General features: G+C 40.9%; 1 protein-coding gene across 2 annotated transcripts in view; it reads left to right on the top strand.

Moving 5' to 3' along the window:
* Nucleotides 1–18959, top strand: part of LOC142159791 (uncharacterized) — a 1176369-nt gene that overhangs the window by 198586 nt on the left and 958824 nt on the right. The window contains exons 3-8 of one of the 2 annotated variants that reach the window (XM_075214525.1): nucleotides 4441–4638; nucleotides 4763–4841; nucleotides 4956–5053; nucleotides 5219–5318; nucleotides 14383–14480; nucleotides 14597–14708. In XM_075214525.1, coding sequence (XP_075070626.1) covers nucleotides 4441–4638; nucleotides 4763–4841; nucleotides 4956–5053; nucleotides 5219–5318; nucleotides 14383–14480; nucleotides 14597–14708 — 685 coding nt within the window. The remainder of the gene's footprint in view (nucleotides 1–4440; nucleotides 4639–4762; nucleotides 4842–4955; nucleotides 5054–5218; nucleotides 5319–14382; nucleotides 14481–14596; nucleotides 14709–18959) is intronic. The other variant, XM_075214526.1, reaches the window with a different exon arrangement.

The following is an 18959-nucleotide window of genomic DNA, read 5'->3' on the forward strand; positions in this document are numbered from 1 at the left end:
GCGCCAATATGAAAAATACATTTAGACAATAAGTTATTTTTTCTTATTTCCGTGTGGGGAAAGGTAGATCCAACCACACATCCCACGTCATAGTTTTTATTTGTTCCCCTCCATCAGCTTTCCACTGGACAGTGGGACTAAAGCGCACAATCCAACAAGGTCTTAAACACATCAGTGGAAGCCCCACCTCCTTCCTGGCTGCACCAATGACTGTGCACATGTGTGGTCTCAGCTACGGCAGTGACTCGGCAACCATGTCGGTTGGGGCACTGGAAATGGACAGGAAACAGATTGTAAGTCAAGGGACCAGTGGCCAGAAGAAGAATGATTATTATCAGGACTAGATAATGATTACTAACAGAGCAGTCAAGTTGCTGGTTAGTGTCACACTTCAATGCAGAAATCACAGCTAAGGAGCCCGGAATATGGTGAAACACACAATGTTTATTGCTGGAAGGTACAAACTGGATGGTGTAGGGATGAGGATTGCAGGGAGATGCAGAAAGCAAAGACCAGGAACACGGCTAATGCAGGTAAACATGTAATATGAAGAAATCCAAGGGAACAGGTGAACCAGGAGCACAGCAACATGGAACAAGAACAACAGCAATGACCAGCAAGGTATGCAAGGAGTGGCAGGTATAAGTAGAGAGAGACCCAGGTGCAAGAGGTAATGAGTGCAACAAGGTAACTCCTAAAGGACAGAGAAGCAAAGCACAATAGCAGCACCTCTGGTGGATCAGAGGTACTGCCAGATAACAGATTCAGTGAAACACAATAATAAAGTCCAATCCAATCCCAGAGACAGGAGCTGCTGAGATGAAGCAGCATCCTGACACGATGCTGCCGAGGAAGTGAGGCAGATCCTGAAAGTTAGTCCTATTTTGTGTGTTATGTAAGTTATATGTAAATTATATGTACAATGTAGGTCCCATATGTCAGCGATCTAACATTGGTCGGTTACAGTAAAGACGTGTTTACAATAACGTGGCTAATGCAGACCTACCAAAACCTGCATATAGGCCTGTTAGGACTATAGAGGGCAGGTGGAAATACTCACTGATGATGATGACTTATAACAAATGCATATGGTGCAGAGGCAGACGCATCTCTGTGTGTGTTTATTAACAGTAATTTACGCCCATTTTGCAGCCAACTCTGCAGCAGCCCCTATACGTATATTACAAGTACTATTAAACACTGATAAACTCACACCAGTCTTTCCCGTTTGGCCGGTCCTACACTAAATATAAACATGCAGTGCTGTGCTATAAATATTACCATGATCATTGCTTTTATTTGGGTTAAGTCTTATCTGCGCAGATTGTAAATGTAAGTATATCCCAAGCAATCCAACCAAAACCAATCCACCAGCTTCTCTCTCACAGGCCTCCCTGCCCTCTCTGACTCAATTATATACTGAGACCCTCATCACATTGTCCCCAGGTTGTATTGTGCTCTTCACTACACCCCCTTACACTCTGTGTGTCCCCATCACACCCTGTCACTCCTCGTCCCCAGTTTGTGGCACTCACAGACATCCTTCTCTCTCCCTGCCCTCTTCTACTGGGAGACATCTCCCCTCCAGCACCCAGCTGTGTCATCCTATGTATCTCAGTGCAGGGGGAGGGGGACCATAAATGTTACTGGGTGCAGCCATTGTGGTGTGGTCTTGTTATATCAGAGGGAAATAACTTGGATGTCATTGATCCCTCAGGATAGAGTGAAGAGGTGAATGTACTTTAGGACGTATATCAGTACAGAACAAGTAATGTCTTACAGCTGATGACTGACAGATATGTGACAGTAATTTTCCTCTCCTCCACTCAGGAGGTAACAGGCAGCCTAGTCCCAAGTAACAATCAGCAGCTGCATCTAAGAGATATTGTGGTAGTCACAGTAATTCCTACTGTATAATCCTCATAATACTTATATCCTCCTCATTCATCACCTATTTTATTTTACCTGTGTTATGTTTATCGTTATATCTCATTATATCTATGTAGGTACATAACCTGCCAGTCACTGCGTCCTCTCACCCTAAAGATGTTACCTGACTTCCGGTCTGTGCGTTCCACCGACTTCCTGATTGTGCGTTCCACCGACTTCCGGGGTGTGCGGTCCACCGACTTCCGGGGTGTGCGTTCCACCTGGCTTTCTGACTGTGCGGTCCACCGACTTCCGGTCTGTTACGTTTCACGGACTTCCTGCCTGTGCGTTCCAACTGATCTTCGCTGCCTGTGTTCTTCTACATACCGGAAGTGATCTTTCTTCTATTGTAACTTCCGGGTGACCTTAGAGTAGGAGGAGTCAGAGAGGTGACTGCTGTGTCCAGCACCAGGTAATTATGTTTATTATTATACATTATTATACAGTGGGAGCAGACTCTGGTGTCCTGTGGGTATAATACTTGTGAGCTGACTGGGGCCCTGTTATTATAACACAGTTTGAGGTGTAATTAGTGTAATACAGTTGCAGCAGGTTCTGGTGTCCTGATATAATACATTTAGAGTAGACTTTGATCTTATACCCCACCTGGGTACTCCACAGTGATACCAGTGTGACCTGTGTATAGTGATCCGGGGATTATTGGTGACCTGTGTATAGTGATCAGTGGATTATTAGTGATCAGTTGATTATTGGTGACCTGTGTATAGTGATCAGGGGATTATTGGTGACCTGTGTATAGTGATCAGGGGATTATTGGTGACCTGTGTATAGTGATCAGGGGATTAATGGTGACCTGTGTATACTGATCAGTGGATTATTGGTAAACTGTGTATACTGATCAGTGGATTATTGGTGACCTGTGTATAGTGATCAGTGGGTTATTGGTGTCCTGTGGAAATATAAATCCTTGGCGCTAAATGAAATATGTGATAGGAAGAGAGGAATAAATTTATTGTGTTACATAATGAGTTGAAGTTCTGGCCAGAACAATGTGCATAAAACAAACAGCCAAATGTATGAGTGTGTTAGATAATGTACACTTCAGAAGCTGTAATAATAAGTGATTAGGAACAGAAGATGTGGAGTCCGAATCAAACATGTGCAATGTCCCATAGAGTTCACTATGAGATCCGACAAACAGCAGCTGTGGAAGTCCTAATAAACATAGGCTATGTCCCATAAAGTTCAATAAGAAATCCCACAGGCAACAAAAGGTATGTCCACACCTGTAATGAGCCTAGAGAGTGGTCTGCTTTAGTAGGCTATGCCTGTCTTTAGTGCAGTCTCTGAAACAGCACAACAAAGGACAGTTTATAAAGTCTCAACAATGGGCAGTGTGCTATCAGGATGAAGAGGGACTTACGTTTTCACTTACAGTCTTGCAAACTGGTTCCTTTCCTCCCCTGAATGGAGCGGGGGGCACCGTAGTGTAGAACTCGAAGCTAACAGATGTGGCTTCTTCGGCATTGCGCACATGCGCAGACTGATACCAGCGTCCCAGCTATTATGCTCTCTCTTCTCTCTTTTTCCTGTGCTGTTGTGGCAGGCACATTATTGGTGACCTGTGTATAGTGATCAGTCAGACATTACCTCACTTCTCGGCCCCTCTCTAATCAGTGGGCAGCTAGGCTGCTTATCTCTATCACTTTCTTTAGTTGCTGCACACACTAATAGAAATCTCTTTTGTGGATGAGGTCCCCCCCTCAGCCAGTCACTGTGGTCTCTCTCTCTCTCTGTCTCTTCCAGACATGCTTAGATAAAGGTTAAGCCCCCCCATGACCACATCTCCTCTAGATAGCCCAGCTTCTGCTTTCCCCATATGTATGTCTGTATATAAGGGGTAATATGGCTTTCAAAGAGCTGTAGCCACCTTGGGGGAGACAGAAGGGGAAAAAGTAACGATAGGAGAGATAGAGGTGGTACTGGAGGCTGAATAAGTGAATTTGTGCACCTATAGAAGAGGTGTTCATCCAGAAAAGCAGAGGGCTGGAGGCCGAGCATTTTGGGGCCCCATCATAATGGGAGTAGAGGGGATGATGATCAGTCATTTGACTGATGGGATATTTAATCTCAACCTGGAGATCCTCTACCTGCTGACTGGAGAGGTGAGAGATTCTGTGACATCATTTATAGAAACCGTTATATCAGAAACTTACAACTTACGTCTCCTGCAGCTCCTGCCATCTTCAGTGGTCCGGCTACTGTTAGTCCTCTGTTATCCTCCAGCTCCCACACAACGTCATCTTGTTGTTTGCACTAATCTGCCCAAAGAAGGTGATTCATTTGTGGGTGCCGGCCATAGACAGAGGACACAGAAGATGGCAGGAGCTGCACCCATCTCAGATATTCACTCCACTTTCCTAGGAAGCTTTTACATATAGGAAAGACATTGTTTTGTAAAAATTTTACTTTTTTCACAATTAACCCCTAAAAATAACAACTTGTTTTTTTTGTTTACTTTTTTTTATTGATGTATCCCTCAATACACAGGAGTACATAGTAGTGAAGAAGACATCTGATGAGTGTGTGATACTTAGTAGCCATCTCCGTGTGTCAGAAAGACTGAGCAGGACCCAGAATCCTGCCCAAGTCACAGTGCCTCCACCTAACTTACTGGTACATGAGAAAAACAGTGATCAGAAGATCCTGCAACTCGCCAACAAGATCACTCAGCTGCTGACTGGAGAGGTGACTGCTGGGAATGGGACATTATACAGTAACACCAGGGGATGTGTCTGGGTGATGACTGTATCATTGTGTGTGTCAGGGTCCTATAAGGTGTGAGGATGTCACTGTCTATTTCTCCATGCAGGACTGGGAGTATTTAGAAGGACACAAGGCTCTGTACAAGGACGTGATGATGGAGAATCGTCAGACCCTCATGTCATGGGGTAAGAGTAGACTATTATTTATTACATAGGAGAAAGCAGTTTTGAGGGGCCACTTATATACGCACAATGAAGTGCATAAAAACAATGTATTCAGTCACAATGTGTCACCTACAGATGGATCCAGTAACAGAAATACCCCAGAGAGATACCCCCATCCATTTTTTTCACAGGATTGTAAAGAGGAAAATCATATTATCCCACAAGACTATCAGGTAGGTAGGGTTTAGGGTCTCACCAAATACCAAAGTGACTTTTCAATATATGATCTGTAGAGCAGCTGTGTGTGTGTATTATAAACTGATATTCTTCTGGTTAATCTCAAATAATTTAATCAGACATTATTAAAGTAGTATTTTATTGCTCTGTGGGTGATTTAGGGTGATAACCTGGCTGATATTAAGGCAGAAGATATAAAGGGAGAAGAGGAGACGTATGTGAGGGGTGATCAACAGGAAATCCCTACAGATATCCGCACAGGTGAGTACTACATCAATCTCTTATTCTACATCCTCCTCTGTCTGTACAAACTAATGAGGAACAAGTATCTGCTCAGTGGGGGAGTCAGGAGCCATCAGTCCTTATTAGACTCCTGTTCTCCTCCTCACATCATATCATTGTGAGCTACCAGCCCAGAGATCTGACCAGTCTCCTCCCCCCACATACTCTGGTGATTCCTATATATCAGTACAAGGGAAGTCACCATAGTGATTCAATAGCTGAATGAGACCCTGTGTGACATTATCCATGATCCTCCCTGTGCACTAATAGTAGTAATAATATTTATATATGTGGTTCTCAGTAATGATTACATTCTCTTAATGTTATTTGATCCAAGCTGTATACTAGCACTACAACTACCTATGTTATTACATGTAATATGGGTTATGGGTGTGTGATTTATCTTGAAGCTGTGAGATGTTATTTGCACCTATCCGGACACTACAACATATATATCAGGATATTTTCAGGCCATGAGTAAAGCTAGTAAGAGGAAACACCATCTTACTGCCCAGATCAGGCGGAGGATATTGGTGAATTCTTCTTCAACTCCAAGTTGAGGCTTCTTACTGGCAGACTGATCTGAAACCAGAGAAACCCACACCCTGCTCAGCTACATATTATGCCTTATCAATTGCCTTGTCATTTACCTCCATACTATAATGCAATGAAGACACGGGGAGAACGTACAAACTCCACATAAATAGATAGTGCCTGTAACCGGATGGACTTACTTTGCCACTTGATCTGTCGGGGGAAGAAGGATGAAATGATGTTCTTCCTGGGTTTCTTTCTCACCATCAGTAACAGACTGTTACTGACCACACCTACTGATGTCACCTTGCTACCAGGCACTCGCCAATAGCGCAATAGTTGTACGAGAACCTTGCTGCCATTCTTAGGCTCCTTTGTGGCGCCTAGAACTGCTTACTTCTGGGGTAGCTGGTATAGCTGCTACAGCCCCTCTTAGCTTTGGGTTAGCTGGTAACTCCTGACCTCTTACTATGGATCAGGACTGCTGAGTAGCGGGCAGAGCATTGATATAGAGACACTGAGTTCAACACAGGACGGCCAGGGAACGGATTAGAGTGTAGGCTCTTATATGTTGGTCATAGAAAACAGTAGGCAATAGGCGTAGGCATAATCTTCAAGCAGTGATAGTTTATTTGCTCAAGGAGACCTTACAAGGACCATTACATACTAGTTGGAGGTACTACTGATCATCCAGTAGTACAGAAAGAATGATACATTACATGGTAAAACAGGGCTCTTTTTATACAATTTTTGACACACATGTTGGCAGGGGGTATCCCAGCCCCCTGATACTAGCTGGAGGTATTAAATCTGATGTTTAATCTCAGGATGTAATATTCTCTAGACTTGGAGATAATGCAATTTTAAACAAAATTTACATCAATTTGTGATTTACCAAATCGCTTGCTGTTCCATTATTCAGAGAGGTTCTAAGACACAGGATGAAAAACTACACAGGATAGAAAGGTAACGACCCCCTATCGTGCACCCAGGTCAAGACGATGTGTTGGTCGCTCCCATGAAAAGACTTAATTAGCTTGGGATTCCTGCCTTCAGAAGTTACAAAAACAAATTACCTCCTACCTGGCATACAGCCTCAGAAATCAATACTTTTCCAATACAAAAGTCAATACATTTGCAATGATATACATTGGCACACTGCTCCACTAATTGAAATAAATGTATGTAATAAGTTATTTATCAGTCATCCAGCTACAGTCCCCTTGTCAGAATAGAACCCATGACCCCAGCGCTGTGAGGCAGCTCTGCAAACCACTGTCACACCAATGTTACCACATAGGTGACACTGCGACACCTCATGTCATTACCACAATATGTACAATGGTGCAAGGTGAGAGCAAGTGATCAACTACGTTCAGACACAGGGAGACAACCTTCCTGAAAAGAGCCAACCATGATGTATGAGTTATCCATCTTTCCTATTGGAACAGCTGGAGGTTTCCTTTCACTTCCCCTCTTCACACTTTTATATTAGGATCAGACACTTAATAACAAAGGGATATTTGTCTACGATTGTTTCACATTTTTTTATTATTATTAATTTTTATTTATAGGGCGCCACTAGGTGTCCGTAGCGCCGTACAGGGACAGACAGTCGGTGAAATACTTGGGTACGGAGATATCCCATGACCTCTCCCAACTTTATACTGTAAACCACGTACTCACACTGAGGCAGATCTTCTTACACAGTATCTGCCCACAATCGCTTGGTAGGTGGAATGTGATTAACATGAGAGTCCTCTCTCATAAACATGAAAATGTTTCCCCATCCCCAGTCTTATTTCTTGTTTCATATATGGGTTCACAGCCTCTTATCTATGGTGTGTTTTGGGATATCCGCAGTTGATGCCAGGCTGGATTGTGTTAAAAAGTGGGAAGAAGTTTTCCGGGATACTTTTTCAGATAAACAATGGCCCAAGATGTTGACATTAATACACAATACCTCCATCAGTAGTAAAGTAGAAGAGGCTGGGTACCACCTTTAACCAGAGGGTTTCATGTTTTTGTGGTACTGTAGATAATGTTTCCCTCTGCCCCCCACAATGCTGTAGATGTGGAGACCCTAGAAATACACACTGTTCCATATCAACACTAATGATAGACTGTCACAGGATGGACATTAACTCTTATGTTTTAGTGTGAGATTACAATAATTGACAGACAATTGTAAATAGATAATATAAATGTTTATGTTAAATTATACATATAAAATGAATAAATACTTAGCTGCGGAATACAATTTGATTGTTGAGAAATGTCTTGATCTGAGGAGCCCCGTTGCTTGATCGCACTCAGTGAATTCAGGATAATTTGTTGGACACAGCTTTCTCGACGATGGTCCAACTGAAGGTAAAACTATCTGGGTGTTGGCTGTCTAATACAACTCTGAATCCAACCTCCCTCTTGTTCCTCCTGAAACTAGTTAGAACCAGTTCTTTGTTGGGCATATAGAAATGTCTTTCTACTAACAGAGATCGTTGTATGTATCTAGAAGAATTAGGATATAATCCAAAAAAAATAAACCAAGTGATATATATTCAGTGTACCAGATATATATAGTGTCTGAGCCCATAAGCCTCAATCCGCAGTTTATAATCATCCAACAGGTTAGTCTCCTGATGTGGAAGACGATAAATAAAGAGAAACCAGAAGAATACGTATTATATAAACAATGTGAATACCACTCCCCACCTATAGTGATTCTGCGTACCAACGATAAATTCACGCTTATCTGTATTATCTCTTATAGCACAGATAGTTGTTATATCTCACGATGATTCTAAACAGGAACCGATCACTCCGTATATGAAAGAATTATATGAACGGAAATATCATAATGTAATATTTAAAAAAAAATAATTTTTTATTACACATTAGCATATAGATTTTGCACTTACAAGGACAAATATAGTATAGCGCAAATCTGAATTTCCCAGTATTTGTTGTATACAACAAACACTATCCTCCTGATGAAGTCTTATCTTTATAAGACGAAACGGGCTAAGGCATTTTTGTAATCTGTGCTTTTGATTGGACGCTGTAATCTGTACTCTGTATCCTGTGAAGTCCAGTGGAGTTTCTAACTTTTAGTGTAGAAGTTGCAGATGACCAAAGGACCATGCAGGTATCAAGCCATGGTTGGGAATCAAACTCATGACCCCAGTGCTGTGAGGCAGATGTGATAACCACGGATCCACCGTGCTGCAATTTGACACACAACCCCCTTGTGTTGCAATTAGATAATTTAATACCAAAGCAGGTTGATTGAACACTTTTGTATTATACAAATACTTTTCAGTTAGACTAGCAGGAACTATCCATTAATAAAATAAGACAATTTAGTGCAAATCTGCGCTTGTGAACAGCACTCATACTCTCTGAGCCTGACAACCTGAGGATAGTAAGGTATATGGTACACCCAATGTACCCCCTCCTCCTTGGCCCATTTTCTGATTTTCTGGCCAGTAAAGTGAGTTCCATCATCTCTTTGAACCTCCATAGGAGTAACATAATGTCCCTGTATGTCTTGTAATAATAAAGAATTATAAAGCGTATGTATAAATGGCTGTTACGCAATATTTGAAATAACCTCTTCCTGTAGGTAGTGGTTCTATAAAATCCATTTGTCACACATTTCCAGCAGCTTTTCCTCGATGTATAGAGTCTACATCACCCATTAAGTGTTTTCTGTAGTTTACTTATTGACATGTTGGACACTTAGCAACAATGTCTCTGGCCATCAAGTGTGTCAGTGGTATTCCCTTTTGGTTGGTCCAGTCTGTAGTGCCTTGCGCACCTCTGTCTCCCGACTGGACATGGGACCACTATCTCAATCTGTTCAGTTCTTCATCTTCTTCTGTCTCTGTCAGAGAACAAACACTGACTTGTGCTAGTTGATCTGCTACATCATTATGGGGAAAATTAGTGTGTGCATTTACATGTCCGATTGACACAGGATGTTGGTTGCACTGAGTCCAGATAGGCTCCCTGTGGCAGAATGACCCCCCTATGCCACCCTGTCATGTTGCTGGAGACTGGCTTGAACTGCCTTGCGACTGTCCACTTTCTTTATCACAAATACGCCCTCTCTAAATGCTATTGAGGGCGCTCTACTGCCACCACCAGTATCCTTCGGCACCTGGAATGGCTTCTTCTGGGTAGCTCTTGCTGCTGCCCATGGCTGGACACCTGGGCTGGTACCCCTGACCTCTTTCTTCAGATCAAGGTTGCCGTGGATAACATCTCCCTCTGTTTCATGTAGGACCATGCTCACAGCCTATAATTCTGCATTATTGACTTGACCCATCAACACCTGTTTCATGAATTATGGTTTCTGTTACTGGTGTGTAGGCAGCGGCTATCCATACTCGTCCATTATATATTAGTTGTGGTGAGCCATTGGTGAACCAGGCTCCTGTCTTTTCTTCAGCTGTGCCCATGGTTTAGCCTCTGTCACTAGACTGCCCCCTCTCTGGAGATGGGGTTGTTCAAGTTCATCTGATTGACAGGTGACCAAACCAGCTATCTGTGTACTGATATAAGCAGGCTCTTGAGATGATACTCCAACTCTTTCTCTAAAATACCACTTGCATTTCTGTAGCGTTGGTTTCTGAGTTATTGCAGTACGTGCACCTAAGCCCCTTTGTCAAACCCATCTAGATATTTGTAAGACTCTTCTGACAGTCAAAGGCTGCTGCTTTGTAGTTGCTTCAACATTTTGTAAGGCTGTAAAAGCAGCTAAAGATTGTTTCTCCAGTGGTGAATATTTTCTTTGGGCAGGAGAGAATTGTGTAACCCAGAATCTAATTGGACTCTTTCTTGTTCTAGTATGTGGAGATATCTGTCACCGACCCCAAGACATCCCATGCTCAGTTGCTGTCACATCCAGATAAAATGGTTGATCTGGTTACAAGGATCCAAGGGCATTATGAGTCCTCACTGCCTGTTTTGCACCTGCAAAGCCTTTTTTTGCTCATCTGTCCATGTGAACTAAGTCTTCTTCCTGGTCACATTGTAAATAGACCTAAGAATTAAGCATAGGTGGGGCACAAAAACCCTAAAAAGACTTCCAAGACCTTCTGTGCTTCCTTGTTGGAGAACTAATGTTAGCAATTGCATCCAGCACTGGTTGTGTTATCACTGGCTGTGGACCAGTCTACCCCTAAGAATTTCACTGTTTGCGCTGGAACTTGAACTTTTGAGGGATTCTCCATCCCTTGAGGTCATGTGATCAGTCAATAATTTGAAGTCTTTTTGTACTTGATCCTCTCTTGCTCTTGAAATCATAATGTCATTGATATAATGGTACAGAGTACAGGTCAAGTCTTTCAGCATTTGTAGATCTTTTGCCACCAAACCATGACAAATGGTGGGTGAATGTAAATAGCCCTGCGGAACTACTGTCACAGTATATAACTGACCATCCCAAGTGAAAGCAAATTAATCTGGACTCTCAGGTGCTGAAGGAATGGAAAAGAAAGCATTGGCCAAATCCACCACCGATGTTTCGGTAATCTGTTCTGCCAGAGTCACCGTATCCAGAACAGCTGCTGCCTTGTTCAATCCCCTATAATCAATCGTAAAACAATAGGACCTATTATGTACTGACTGCGGGTCTGAAACTCCAGCTTCTATTAACGCTTGCACAGTCTCTGCTATTTTTTTCAGACCACCTTGTATCCAGTATTGTTTGAGATTAACTGGCTGTGGAAGAGGAGGAATATACACTGGGGACCATTTAGCCAAACCTCTCTCAATAGGCAATCGCAATTCCATCTCTCTCTTTGGCACTCCAGCATTTAACAAGTCAAAAAACATTTGCCCACCTGTCACTTTAAATCTGTTTGTAGACTGACTCTGTTCCTCTGAAAATCTTTTCTCTCTCTACAATATGCTGTTGTTTTTTTTATTCTATTTCTCTAACTCTCCCAACTGACTCATCAATGAAGCAGCATGAACCACAGCTCTACCAGTGGGCATTGTACTCAGCATAGTGATAACAGCTGCTTTCAGTTGGGGAGGAGCAGTGGTTAAAAGCTTATTACACATTACTGAATTAAATAGAGCTACATCAGGACCATCCCATTCAGTCTGCACAGAATACACACCCAGCTCTGGTAATGGATTTCGGGTAACTCCATTCATACATCCCAGCTCACATTATCTCTGTATTCCCTGTCCCAACTCATACCATGTATTCCTATCAACCACATCTGTAGGTCTCATATACTTGTGCTGTAGAATCTGGAATGAGATGCAGCAATGTGACATTACAGTCTGTGAACTGTGCCCTTCTCATTTGTAATGTGACCCTGGGATCATTACACACTGCTCCCAAACTGATAGTCTCTCTTTGTGTTAAAGTTACACCATCTGCGCCTACGTCCCACAATCTCAATACCCATATCTGTAATTTGTGAAAGTTCTTTTTCTACACTTTCTCTACGCTCTGTCTCATCTTGTTGCACACAAATCCACCCTATGTTGTGGAAGCCTTTCACTCATCGGTGTTATATTGAGACAATCTAAATGCACAGCAGCATGGCGAGGATCTGCCAGTTGTACAGGTGCAACATATTTACACATATTTATTACATCTACGAGCAATGGGTGCTCTGTGTCCTGAACTAGACACTCATCAAGGGCGCGGACTCGCGTTCTTTTGACTTTTGTGAAGATACCTGGTTCATCTGGCCCAATGCTACCCACTTCACGCTGGCTGGCCACCCACGGGTGCCTTCCTATGCCAGGGAAGTCTACCCAGTACCTTCTAGGATTCTCAGTCACTCAGGCAAATGCAGTTACAAAAGTACAACAGTATGTTTATTGTCATACAAACAATACTAGACTATTATGTACACACAGTAAATAAATGCCAGGCAGGTTTACCACATCATCTGTCCCTTACCCCACTAGCTTAAGGAGTTAAAGTTACCTGGCTGTCCAGACTTCACGACCCATGGATCTCTCTCAGCTGCATATATAGACTCTCGCAGAGAACGACAACTCAAAAACTAGATCTTGCACCTTCATGAATGAAATCCCAGAATGAACATCCTTTCCCCCCCTGGAGTCGTTCTTTATATCTCGGGTCTAATTTCCACAGTCTTTCCTCTCCCTGGGCAAACCCGTGGGTCTATTCTTCTTAACCATTGGTCAGTGCAGGACTAGGGGGGTTGGACAGGGCAGTGAAGATGAGCTGTCCTTTCACAGGAGCTCCCTGCTGGGATGCAGACAGAACATCTGGACTAGTCCTAAGGAGAACAATTGATGCTAATTGGCTTCCCCTACTTCCAAGGATAAGGTAGCAGTGAGCCCCTCCTAAAATTAACCCTTTACACTACTTTGTGATGTCACAGGGTCCCCAGCTGTTCCATGCTTCCTGTAGAGGAAGGAGGGTGGAGAATTAATGCAGCTCCAGCCCTATCAACTGTATTGTGGACACCACCTGATCTTTACCCATAACCCTCCTGGCTTCAGTTTAAGGACAATGAATAGCAAGCTTACTGCAAGTCATCAATATACAATATACAATACACAATATACATATTTACACTGAACTACAATGTCCTCTTAGCCACATGTAATTAGACAATGCAGTTGTAGTCTGGTGAGCTGGGGAACAAAAGCAAGTGCTATACAAAGTACAATAATCCACATTATGTGAGAAACAAGACACAGAATGGTTAGCGTATGACACTCGTTTCGTTACAACTTTCTTTCACTGATTTTTTTCCACTTAAATATTCTCACTAAACAAATTACCACAGACTAATACCTTTACACAGTTTATACAAAATAAACCAACCCTAACACAGCACAGATGCTAAGCAGTACAATTTCAATAGTAGGAATTTTATCTGTCATTAAATGCATTGCCACACCCCACTAAAAAGATAATACTAATGTTTATTATAAAGGATACATATAAAATGAATAAGTATTTGATTGTTGAGAAATGTCTTGATCTGAGGAGTCCCGTTGCTTCATCGCACTCAGGGAATTCAGGATAAGTTGTTGGACACAGCTTTCTCAACATTCCAACTGAAGCTAAAACTATCTGGGTATTGGCTGAGTAATAAAACTACATCCACACCCCCTCATCTCACCCCTGAGATTAGTTAAAACCAGTTCTGTGCTGGACATATAGAAATATTGTTGTACTAACAGGGATCATTGTATTTATCTTATCTACGAAATGGGGGTTTGCATGGTCAGTTCTGTTAACCCTGATGATGACCGTAGACTTTCATCCCCTCATATAAATATCTTACTGGTGTTGACATTTCTCATTGTTCCAGCCTGTTTTTACTGTTTTACAATGAATTTAAGATTGGAACATAGAATAGATGCCTCCTTAATTACTTACATATATATATATATATATATATATATATGTATATGTGTTAGAGGTTCTTTGGTTAATGTACACACAACATCTGATCATCACACCTAAACAATGTATTCAGTCACTGTGTGTCTTCTACAGATGGATCCAGTAACAGAAATACCCCAGAGAGATGTCCCCGTCCTCATTATTCACAGGATTGTACAGAGGAAAATCACAGTATCCCACAGGAGTGTCAGGTAGATGGAATTTATGGTCTCGCAAAATTACCAAATTAACTTTTCACTATATGTTTAATCTCAATTAATGAAATAAGACATTATTAAAGTGTTATTTTATTGTTTTTTTTATTGAGGTTGAAGATCTGATTGATATTAAGGTAGAAAATATAAAGGGAGAAGAAGAGACGTATGTGAGGGGTGATCAGCAGTGTAAGGAGGAGGAAATCCCTACAGATATCAGCACTGGTGAGTAATAAACACCTATTACAGAAAAGAGTGACACAGTCTCCTTATTCAGACACTACCACTAGTCAGACCACTTTATTAGCACTGTTACAAGTGAGATTATTCAGTGCTGAGCAGTGGGGAATCTGACAATAACAAATACAACTCCAAGGAGACTCCTTTGTGGCACTAATCCTTTTATTATTGATCCTTATGCATTATGCTAATGCTCAATAGGAGTTGAGGGTACTACAACAACAATTGTTGGACTGCAAGACAATATAATAGATGTTATACTTATAGGAACATCTTTGTCTTATATTGGCAGTGAAATAGTCTCAGAACTTTGAACCTAAATAGCGCATATCATTATAGGAGTTGCCTTTATTTTTCCTGAGAGTGGACACAATGTAACAACACTTTAAGTTGACACAGTGTATCTATATATGTGTGGAATGAATAAACTTTAGTTATTTTTGTATTATAAGATACAGTGTCCATATGGAGGCTGCCCCACTTCCTGTCCTCACTAGATCACAGGGGACACCACTACCAAGATGGGAGACGGAGCGTAGCGCTCCATATTAACACCCCCTCTCGCTTAGCGATGTCACCTGTTACATGAAAAACATATATACTTTACCAAACACTTCTTGTGATAAAGTCTCTTTCCTGTAGCAAGAAAATAGTTTAGTCAAACAAAAACATATTAACAAATGAGATAAATCGACATTAGTTAAATATTCGTTCCAGTCCACATGTCGACAAGAATATGTTTAACAAGTGTGATGCCACTTGTGACTGGTGAATGGGTATAGAGATTGAACTTTGCACCTTTTCGGAGCTACCGATGTGCGCACATATACACCGGACCAGGAAAGTATCACAATCTTCCTATCTCTTGCTGCATTTGACTGGCATTTGCTAATTACCTGGATCTATTTTTCAAGTTTATTATATGATCGATATGATTTAAATATCTGATGCTCGCGCCAATTCGTTCAGCGGTGAACGGATAAAGAAATGTGGCTCTATTCATCTATCCCGCTATAAATAGTATTCTATACACTTAATTCGGATGTTCACAGAAACGTTTTATTATATTGTGACTGGTATTTATCGGCATCACAAATTGAGATCAGATGTTTTAATTCAGGTCGTGTGATTTCATGATGGGAAGGCTTTTTTTCAATAGCTGCTGGTTCTAACAGACTCAATCCCTTTTGGATATCCAAGAAATCAATTTATATTTATGGAGATGTCTCTACGGCTATGATTCAGAATTGATTAGAGACAAGAAACTATTGTTTATCTTTTTAATACTGTTATTACTGGTATTAGAGCAATTGTTTTAGCATTTTATTATATTATATTGTTTTTTATGTGGTGTATTCATCAGTGCACTGATTTAAGATGTATTATATGTTGAATTGAACAGAATAAATATTGTGGTTTTGATATCAATATCACGGATTCAGTTATTGTTTGGTGGTGATCCGGTACTCTAGCACTGTTACTTTTGGTTATTGTTTGGTCTATGTGTGTGCTTGGGAAATATTACACACCAAACTCTGCATTTTTGCATTGTCATATGTGACTACAATCTGCATGTCCCTGTAGCTGGGTATAAATCTCAAAACTAGAGAAAAAAAAAAGAAAAGTAAAAAACAAAGGCAGAGGGAAAATAAAAAGGAGAAAAAAATATACGTAATGGGAAAATAAAAAATGATACAGTCAAATATAAAAATAACATCAGGCATTACAATGCCAAATATATTAAGGGACCCATAACGAAAACCTAATACTTCGGGAAACACCATTCACTACCACAGATAGAAACATATCTAGGAAGTAAGCAATGGCGAAACAGATTCTGATTCTAGGCAGCCCCTATATTGTGAGAATCTACCCATATCAGAGGTAAGAACTAACCAATTACGCCACTGCATGTACGGAGAATTCACGGAGGTAGAATAAGCAGCATCTAGAGTTTCCATGTCACGGCTAACTTGCACTTCCGTGCCTGTGCAATTACGGTCCATGTAGCAATTAAGATGTGACCACTAACATATTCATCAGAGGCAGAATTACCATATGGAAAAATCTGTAATAGGGCCACTTCTGGTAACATTGGTATATCCTGCTGAGTGACAGCTTTAACCAGTGCAAATATACAGTGGTCCACAAAGCTTGAACTACTGAGCAAGTCTAAAAATTTGGAACATATCCCTAATTTCCCCACACTTACACCAGCAATATTTTGAAACAGATGACCACATTTTATGTAAATTGTCCGGGTTTAAGTAGAGCCTGTGGATTAATTTTAAAAACATCTCACTATGGTTTAAACATTGTGAAATGTGATAAATAGATGAGAAAAGAGATTCCAATTGAGCTGTAGTTTAAACCTGGCACAAGTCTCGTTCCCAAAACAATTGGGAACAGGACTTTGGGTATTCATGAGCTGATATATGAAACTTATATAAAAAAAAAATACCTGCTTTATTCTGATCAGAAGTTAGTCTTGTGCTGGAAGGTCAAATTGAGATCTAATCTGTGTATAAGACATAAGAACTTATTATATAAATGTCCCACCGTAGAGACTTTATTGGCAACCCATAAGATTAGTGCTAAATTTAGCTATAGAATGCAAAAGACATTTTAGAGGTTGGTAACAAAACATCCTGAGTAGTAGCCCAGGTTTTATTCCAGACGAGTCTTTTTTTGAACGGGGCATACTAGGAGCAGGGGGTTGCCATGTACTCTGTAGATCTGGGAGGGGGAAAGAAGAAATTAATTTTTTTTCCAAATCTACCCATGGTTTTGACTGGGTTGGGAGAGACCAGTCTCCTATTTAGGACAAAAGGCACGTCTCCTGATATTTGATCAAATCTGGCAGTGCTGAGCCTCCCTTCCTCTTCTCTCGAGTCATATGCAAATAGGTCAAAGGTTGACATCTGCCTTTCCAAACACATTCAATTCTGAAATTGAATCATCAACCCATTGGGCAACACCAATAGTAAAGTACAAAATAAATATAATAACTTCGGTAGATCCTCATTTTAATCACAGCAATCCTACCCATCCAAAACATCTAATAAAACATCAATGACTTGATGAGGCTGGAAAAACTCATCTGTCATTTTATACAAATAGGATGAAAAGATTGCTTGTGTTTCATTAAACATTGGGTTGTTTTAATTTATTATCCTCATTTCATACAGTCTCACTGACATCACAAATACATAGAAGGGGTTAAAACAGGGAGACTCTCTACCTTAACCAGGATTAAGTTAATCGGCAACTGGTTTGAGTAGCTATTGTTCTTTCTGAAATTGTCAGACTCCTAGGGGTAAATGTATTGAGCTGAGAGTTTTCCAGCGGTTTGAAAAACCAATCAAATTCTAGCTATCATTTATTTAGTACATTTTACAAAATGATAGCTAGAATCTGATTGGTTGCTAGAGGCAACATCTCCACTTTTCAAACCCGCTGGAAAACTCTCAGCTTGATACATTTACCCCCTAGTCCCAAAACAGCAGGGGGGGAAATCCATGAGGCGATGACAGATCTCTACTCCCATCTCCATCCCCTTAGGGGGTGGACTTTCCAGTGTGGGAAATGTCCCTTTTTAAAAGACCTGCAGGAGAGACTTATGTGTGTGTGTATCATTTCCTCCAAAACGCTATTGGCGTTGAAGTCGCAACTCCTGCCAGTGTGCTAAGGATTTTTGCCTGGGAGTTTTGTGGATATTGGATTGAAAGCTTTTCTTGGATTTCCAGATTTATTTGCTCTGCCTGACTTATTCTATTAGTCATGGGCATAATCATTTCCCTATAACGTGGGCTGGTAAAGAAAACCTTTTGGGGTTAATGAACACTGGAGTGTTACTGGATGATGGTTGAAGGTTGGTGAGCACTGAATGTTTAAAGTATTCTTTGATATATACAAGCTATTGTTTATAGTTATCTGTAATTAAAGTGCTGTGTAATCCTTAAACTCTAGATTGTAGGATTTTCCTCTGGATTCCTATCCTTACATCCTGGTATCATCACATTTGTACATTTAGATTTGTAATGAAGTCTATTTGTTTGCAAGTAGAAATTAAACAATTGAACTTCTTGAACTCACAAAATGTGTGCAAATTTGCTATTCAATGTCTAATTTTCATACATCTATTTTATTTTCAGCAGATGGACACAAAAGCCAGAATACCTCAGAGGGATATCTTGTTTTGTCTCCAGGTTATAAAATAGAAAATAACATCATACA

This window comes from Mixophyes fleayi, chromosome 6, assembly GCF_038048845.1.
Source record: "Mixophyes fleayi isolate aMixFle1 chromosome 6, aMixFle1.hap1, whole genome shotgun sequence".
In the NCBI taxonomy this organism is placed as follows: domain Eukaryota; kingdom Metazoa; phylum Chordata; class Amphibia; order Anura; family Limnodynastidae; genus Mixophyes; species Mixophyes fleayi.